The following is an 8,430-nucleotide window of genomic DNA, read 5'->3' as shown; positions in this document are numbered from 1 at the left end:
AACTGAATTAAATTAAAAACTAATATTAATACAAAAGAAAAATGACCTCTTTTCTATCTTTTTCATTTTAACAACTAAACCAATATGTCTTCTCCATACTATAAAATATAATAAACTAATCACTAACACTTAGAAATTGGTTTAGAAATGAAATCAAATATCTTAATTTAAAATTATAAATGATCTCAAAGTTTGGCAAAAATTAGTTGATTTCTATTTAATTTTTTAATCTAAATTCAAACAAAATATTAGGATTTCTAGATTTTCAAACTAAATTCAAACCAAAGTAAACCAAAAATAAAATTCCTGGTTGATTCATATTAATATGATTTAAGATTATTATTGTCTTAATAATTTTAATAAACTTACTTTTGTGTAATTTAATTTTCAACAATTTTTACTTGAGACCGTCTCAAAAGCCCAGCCCATTATGTTAATTTTTTAAAAAAATGACGCGCGCACATGTAAGTGTAATGTGAAAAGTCGCATAATATATCTGGTGCTATAACAAAATTTATTTGGGGTTATAACATAATATATTTGGTGTTATATCAACATATATTTGAGGTTTATAACATAATTTATTTTTTGGAGTGTAACATAATATATTTGAAATTATAACAATATATATATTTGAGGTTATAACATAATATATATGGGGTTATAATAATATATATTTGTGGTCATAACATAATATATTTGGAGTTGTAACAAAATATATTTAGAGTTGTAACATTGTATATTTGAAGTAATAATATAATATATATGGAGTTATAACAACATACATTTGGGGTTATAACATAATATATTTGGTGTTATAAAAATACTATACCTTCAAACACAAACCATTATATACCAAACTATATATTATGTTATAACCCCAAATATAATGTTATAACCACAAATATATGTTATTATAACCTCATATATATTATATTATAACCTCAAATATATACATATATATATATATATATATATATATATATATATATATATATATATATATATATATTATTTATTTATTGCTAGAGCTTCAAATATATTATGTTATAACTCCAAATAAATTATGTTATAATCCTCAAATATATGCTGGTATAACAACAAATATATTATGTTATAACCCCAAATAAATGTTATAACTCCAATTTTTATTTGACTTTTCACATTACACTTACACGCACGTGTCAGTTTTTTTTTAAATTAACCTAATGGACTGTACTTTTGAAAATCGTCTTTAGAAAAGACGGTCTCTCAAGAGAGGCTGTTTAATTTTTTCTGATTTTATTTAACTATGATATGATATACAGATGCAAGGAATATTGCAGACAAAGGTAGTCCTTCAAGCCCATGTTTTCCTGGTCCTTCTCCTTCTTCGAAAAAGTGAAAAAAATAAGACATTTGAACAACTTATTTCTCAAAATAAGCTTCGTGAAAACATATTTCCCAAAATAAGCGTCCGTACATCCAGACTAGAGCTTTGGATAAGTCGCTGTTAGTAACAGCGAAAGAAGGAAAAAAAAAATTTTAATTGCCTAAGTCGCTGTTACTAACAGCGACTTAGGTCCTTTAATTTATTTTTTTTTTTTACGAAGTAATGTAGTCGTTGTTAATTAGAAAAATAGCCGTTAGGAACTTGTAAATAGCCGTTGTAATGATGTTCTATAAATAGCTCCTTCATTTCCCATACTTCATTATATCAATTCTACATCATTCTTCTTCTCTTAATTTCTAAAGGTAACATTATTTATTATGTTAGTTTTACTTTTAATTTTTAAATATTAATATAATTTTTGAACGTTCATTTACGTTACTATATTATATGTATTATGTAGATGTCAAAGGAGCATTGTATTGAAGAGCTTTGTGATTGTGGTTATGAAGTTGAGATTAATACAGATTGGAGCGACTTTGATCCAGGGCGTGAATTTGTTGCTTGCCCTTTCTACTTGGTTGACGGATTAGGATGCACATACTTTAGATGGATTGCTCCGGAGGGTACGAAATGGCAGAGAGAGTTAATAATACGGCTTGAAAAGGAAAAAAAAAGAGCTCAAAGATGAGGTATTTAATCTAAAGAGACAAATGGATGATATGGCGCATAGGAAAGAAGAGACTGAAAGGATTATGAGAAAGTTTAAGAAGCCTTGTTAGTTAGCGACGGTAGTTTAACTTAACGAATGAAGTATGTAATTTGATATGAATTTGTTGAACATGATTGCAATTGTGTTGAATGTCCGATAGCAACATCCCTATTTGAATATGATTGGTTGTTTGTTTTTGATTAAATTCATACTTCATTCTTGGCGGAATGATTCATCGCCGAAAAGTCTGAGTACTTAACATCAAGGCAACGATAATAAACGTATGCTAATACGATTAAAATATATACATGTACACATATATTACAAAGTATACACAAAAGTCAATATGTTACAAATTCTGAATATGTACAAGTGTTGAATATATACAAAATGTCACTAATCTTCAAAATATACAAAAACTATTGTAATGCTAATCCTTCTCCTGTTCCCTGTCTAATTGTGACGGTTTACGACGCCTCCTACGATAGTAAGATGCAGTCGCATGACGCTCGGGTAGGGGAGGGGATTGATAGTGTGATGATGTCGCACCCTGTGAGGACCCGGCACCGTAGTCCGGGCACGTTAAGTCAACCTCCTCAAGATGAACGTCGGCATGATGAGGAGATGAACCGCACTCGTACATAGTGGTGTCGGGCACAGCCAATTCCGGAATGAATTGTTGAAACTGCGTCCCTCGGAGTATGCCTTGGGCAATCTCCCGTACGGGCTCCTCTTGGGAGGAGCTAATGACTGATGCAATGCCCTGTGCCTGCAGTAAGACTTAAGTATTAATGAAATGTTTAAAGTGTAAGTTGTATGGATAATTATGAAGATCAAGGCAAATAATAACTACATTCGACATATTCGTAGAGCTTAATTCTAAATGACCACTATACATGACATACATTTTAAAATCAACTCCAAATAGAAACATTTAAAATTGAACAACAATTAGTAAATTCGTACTTGAAACAATTGCAACAATTCAACAACAAGTTGAACAACAACACCAAATAAAAACGTACCTCAATAAACTGTAGATCAACAACAATTAGTAAATTGCAAGTATATGAACCTACATTAATGGGAAAGTTCATTAAAATTCACTAAACCCTAATTTTCCAAAAATTGAAAAAAATCAGAAAAAAATACCTTAATTCGATGTAGGAAGATTATACAACAAATTAGTGGTACCAACTTCGACTTTGATGAATTTAGTTGAAAGATTGAATGTGATTTTAATGGAGAATAAACGAGGGAGATGTCGAATGAAGCAAAAAAACGCGAACTGAAATGAGGAAGAAGAAGAAACTGGAAAAATAAAACGACTTAAGTCGCTGTTAGTAACAGCGACTTAAGTCTTTTAATTTTTTTTTTCCTTCTCTCGCTGTTACTAACAGCGACTTATCCAAAGCACTGGTCTGGATGTATGGACGCTTATTTTGGGAAATAAGTTTTCACGGAGCTTATTTTAGGACATAAGTTGTCTAATTGTCTTAGTTTTTTCAAATTTTCTCCTTCTTCTAGAGTTCAAATCCAGTATTATGGCCCAAGCATTCCTCCTCCTCATCCGAGCCCATTTTTTCCTTCTTCTCTGACCCCAATTGTCGGAAACCAAAATACAACCCCATGTTATGCTGCTCCTTCTCCAAGTCCAATTGTAGGAATCTAATGTTTAGGACCAAGTGTTCCTCCTCCTCGTGCTTAACATCAGCGAATTGTTTTGTATGAAACTGTCTCATCATGAGACGGACTCACATAATTAGTCAATTTAAATCTTAATTTGAGTTGTAGTTCAATCAATTTTTCAACTTTATGATTATATAATATAATAATAAATATTAAATACTAATCGAGTTTTCATGGTTTTGATTAGAGTTTTTTATGGGCGGGCTTGGGTGGGTAGCGAATCGGGTAATACCTTAAAAATCTACCCCCAATCTCACATATTCAAAAGCCTAATGTGAGCATATTTTTTTTCACTACCCTTCCAATTACTTAGCGCGGGACTCGTGGGTAAACGAACATTTCTTATATAAAAATTTAAAATACAATACAAATTATAAAATTAAGTCTTAATAATAATTGAAATAATACGATTCATTATCAAAAATGTTACATAGAATCTCAAAATACTAAGCAAAGTTGGCTTGGAGTTTGAACTTTGAATGTAGTCTAAAAAAACCTATGTTTTACTAAAGCCTAAGTCACAAGGTAAATGGGTGATGTATTGTAGACAGTAGATGAGTAGACTAGAATACTAATAGGAGATTAAACTAAGTTGGGTAATTCTTATATAATGGGTAATTTTACTAATGTAGACTCAACAATAGATGAGTAGATTAGAGCAATTTAAAAAATAATAGAATTATTATTTAATAATTAATATATTAAACTAAAGGGGTGGTCGGGTATACACGCGGGTATTTTTTTGGTGTTACCTGCCCCTTTATCTTGGCGGACAGATATTACCCGTCTAATTTTTTTTTTTATTTTTTTGAAAAAGGTTGTCCAAACCTGCCCATTTTTCGAGTCGGATGGATCGAGCCTAAAGTGTAGTCCACCCATAAACAACTTTAGTTTAGATCAACCAAATCAATTTTGACATGGGAATTTAAAGCATATAAATTAATTTAATTGATAAAAGCATATAAATTAATTTAATTAATAAAAACATATAATTTATTAAATGTTTGGCCTAGATGTTAAAAATGTTTCTCAAATAAATGAAATTAAATTAAAAATGAGCGAAACAACCTCTTTATCTGGGTAATGTAAAATGTAGAAGTCAAAAATAAATTCAAGATAGTTTAAATATAGAAATTACAAATATTAACTTCTCATCCTAAACTCTTTAGGAATACTTATTTTCTTCCATGCACACTCCCCAATGGTAAAGATAATCATACATTCTATTAATGTTACTGTATAATAGTAAAAAAGAAGTTTGATTGTGAGCATGTTATTTGTCTTTTTTTCATTGAATGATATAAATAGAATTTCACTTATTTGCATTTTCACACTTACCATATTTACAAATTTTATATTTTCGAAAAAACTCTACCTTTATGGATGCAATCAATCATAATTATTCCAATTACACTGTTGTATATAAATGCATTGTTTAAAAAATTATAATGAGATTTTACTGATTTGCAATTTTACACGTACCATATTTACAAATTTATATTTTCAGATAAACTCATACATTTATGGATGCAATAAATCACAATTATTCCAATTACACTGTTGTATATGGACTGTTTGAAAATTATAATGGGAAATATATAACGTACTATGTAGAACATCATATATCGTCTGATAAAACTATAGAATTACACCGCGTAGAAAATTATACTACAAGATAAATTACATTTATTCCAATGTAATTGGAATTACAATATTTAGAAAATTATACTACAAAATTACACTGTGTATAAAAGTATACAGCAATTTAGGAAATTAATTGATCATTAAAATGAGTTATTTACATTGTTAGACTACCATCATTACAATTTTGAATTTTAGGAAAAATGTGAAGTATTTTGGACCAGATGACAATTATAGAAACAAATAAATTAATGCAAAAAATCAGCCAACCAAAATCTGTGTGACGACAATCAGAATATCTTAGCTACCAAATATACTACAATAAAAATCAACCAACTAAAAATATTGTTTGATTTTATGTAATGTAATCATTCCTTTATAAAAATAAAAATGTATTTTCACTTTAATGGCAGAAACTACAATCAACTAAAAATAGTGACTAGCAGGAAAAAACTAAGAATTCTCATATGTGACAAGGATGGTGAAATACGTCATTGTACTGAGAATGTAGTATATAAAGATGTGTTTCAAAACCTATAAACTCTTTATTAACAGTCTATTTTTTGTTTCTTTATATTTAATTCTTTTTTAATTACAATATACATATGTAAATACTTTATTACGCACCTTCATTTGATATTTTCATTCATCTGAAATTTCATTAACATATTAACATATTTAAAAATCCGTGCATTGCACGGATTTCTATCCTAGTTTCTTATAAATAGGGGTTTAAGATATGTCAATTGCAGATTTATGGTATATTAATTAGGTGTTTAGGATATGTCTATCAGGAGTTTATACTAAATCAAGTAGATGTTTATGGTATATCAAGTAGATGTTTATGGTATATCAAGTAGATGTTTATGGTATGTCAAGTAGATTTATGATCTGTCACGTAGGTGTTTATGGTATGGAAATAGAACTTTATTTATGTTAAGTAAGGGTTTGTGGTATGTCAAGTAAGGATTTTTGGTATATCTCCTACGAGTTCATCATATAACAAGAAGTGTTTGGATGTGTCAAATAGGTGTTTAGGATATGTCAAGTAGGTATTTTGATAATTTCCTTTCACTTATTTCCTTCTATCCTTGTTAGATATATATTTAAATTATTTACTTCATTTATTTTGTGAATTTCCACGTGGTAACCTTGAGGTTTTTACTTTTTCACATATTTTCTTTTGAATCTACATGGTGACTTTGAACTTCAAATTTTTCCATATGGTTGACAAAATGTTAAGTTTTTGTTTAAATTAAGTACTTATTGAATTTCAAAATATGTAGTCAATTAGGGTGTTCAAGGCGTTTTTTTTGAAAAAAATGTCATTACGTTGGGTAAAAATAGCGTAAAGTTAACAAAAAAAAACTTTTATTTTATCTAGCACTGGAAAAAATTAGAAGGTTAAGATCGTCATGTTGATTAAAAAAGGTTTGTTTACCACATGGAAAAGCCGAAAATTCAGGATTACCATATGCAATTTTTCATTTATTTTTGTTACCTATTTCTTTAATATCTATTCTAGTGGCTCAGCCCTATAGTGTTGTGATTGCATGCAAGTAACTTTTCTGATGTGGTCTTGGTATCATTCATCTTTTTTTGCTAGATATTTTATATTTCGGAGTTTAATTAATTGCATGTATTATCTTCTTTGCCTCCTCTTTGAGGGGCACGGGTTTAATATTTTGTTGTACTTTATTAGTTCCCCTATTAAAAAATATTAAAAAAAAATCCTTACTTCGATCCTAGTTGTAACAAGATGTAATTGCAGTAACAAACTGCATAAAAGGTCATTGATTGAGCATAGGTAAGGAAGATATTAGCCTAAAGTTTCTTTTGACCAAGAGCTACAGGTACCAATTATACCATTTTAAAGATCATCTTGATGAAACTGCAAAAAAAAAAAAAGATTTGTCTTTACCTAAAGAAAAAACAAGTTATAAAGTCGTTGTTCTAAATCAAATCAACAATCTTTTTATATTAATTTAGTCGGACCTAATCATAGGCGAATCTAGATGAGTATTTGGGGTTCGATCCCTACTGAGCGCAGGTATTAGCTGGGGATTCCTTGACTGCACACATCCTCTTTACTACATCCTTGACGAGAACAAGTATGGTTTGCCGCATCTTTCAGGAAAAAAAACCCCTACCAATACCCTGCCTTCAGCGGAATACTAGGTCTGGGTGTGTCCTTTACCTTTACCTATTTAATCATAGGTGAATCTACATGGGGGCCGGGGGAGGCCGGGCTCTCCTGGCCGAAAATTCAATTATTTGTATTTTTGACTTTGACCCCCTTACTAATTATGATATATATTATATAGAATGTAAAATTAAAACAAATATAACTATAACTCAATGGTGTCAGTAACACATTTGTCATCTAAAGTTAAGGGATCAAACAAAACTATTAGATTTTTCAATGACTAATAAATTTATATATAATGTTATTACTTTTTATCTTTCATAATTTCACATTCATCATTTTTAGTGTGTTTTTATATTTTTGCTATTTGAATTTTAATAGTTTTTTTTTGGAAAATTACTAGACAAATATTAAACACTTAGCTTTTTTTCAAAAGGGATAATTATAGAGAAGCTTCAACTCCCTTTGTTAAATATAACTTTTACTATGTTTTAAGTTTATTTTAGTCTACTTGATTTTAAAATTTTCATAGTTTAACTAGTTTTTATATAGTAAATAATATGTAAGTATATTGATAATTTGTCCCAACCCTAATTCAAAATTCTGGCTTCGTCCGTGGAATTAATTACGGTTTATAAAACTTCTTTTTTCTTTATTGATTGATTTTTTTGAAAAGTTTAAAGTTGTGTATTGTAGTTGGAATGCAAAACGGACTAATACTATATAAGAAAATAGGCTTAGGGCTTGTTTGCTATCCACTTTTGAAGGTCACTAATGGAAACGCCTAACTCAAACCGTTACATATTATTTGTTTCAACTCTAAAGTAATCATTTACGTTACTTTCAGGAAATAGAATCCTTTAATTTTTTACC

The 8,430-nt window shown here is 29.3% G+C and overlaps 1 protein-coding gene across 1 annotated transcript in view; it reads right to left on the bottom strand.

Annotated features, from left to right (window-relative positions):
• The window catches only part of LOC130824141 (uncharacterized), a 21,565-nt gene extending 14,027 nt beyond the window's left edge, over positions 1-7,538 (bottom strand). Inside the window, exon 1 of the mRNA XM_057689030.1 lies at positions 7,453-7,538. Coding sequence (XP_057545013.1) covers positions 7,453-7,538 — 86 coding nt within the window. The remainder of the gene's footprint in view (positions 1-7,452) is intronic.
• Between the last annotated feature and the right edge of the window lie 892 nt (positions 7,539-8,430).

This window comes from Amaranthus tricolor, chromosome 9 (genome assembly GCF_026212465.1).
Source record: "Amaranthus tricolor cultivar Red isolate AtriRed21 chromosome 9, ASM2621246v1, whole genome shotgun sequence".
In the NCBI taxonomy this organism is placed as follows: Eukaryota; Viridiplantae; Streptophyta; class Magnoliopsida; order Caryophyllales; family Amaranthaceae; genus Amaranthus; species Amaranthus tricolor.
Note: the sequence above shows the minus strand (reverse complement) of the source record. Positions and strands in the feature narration are given on the sequence as shown.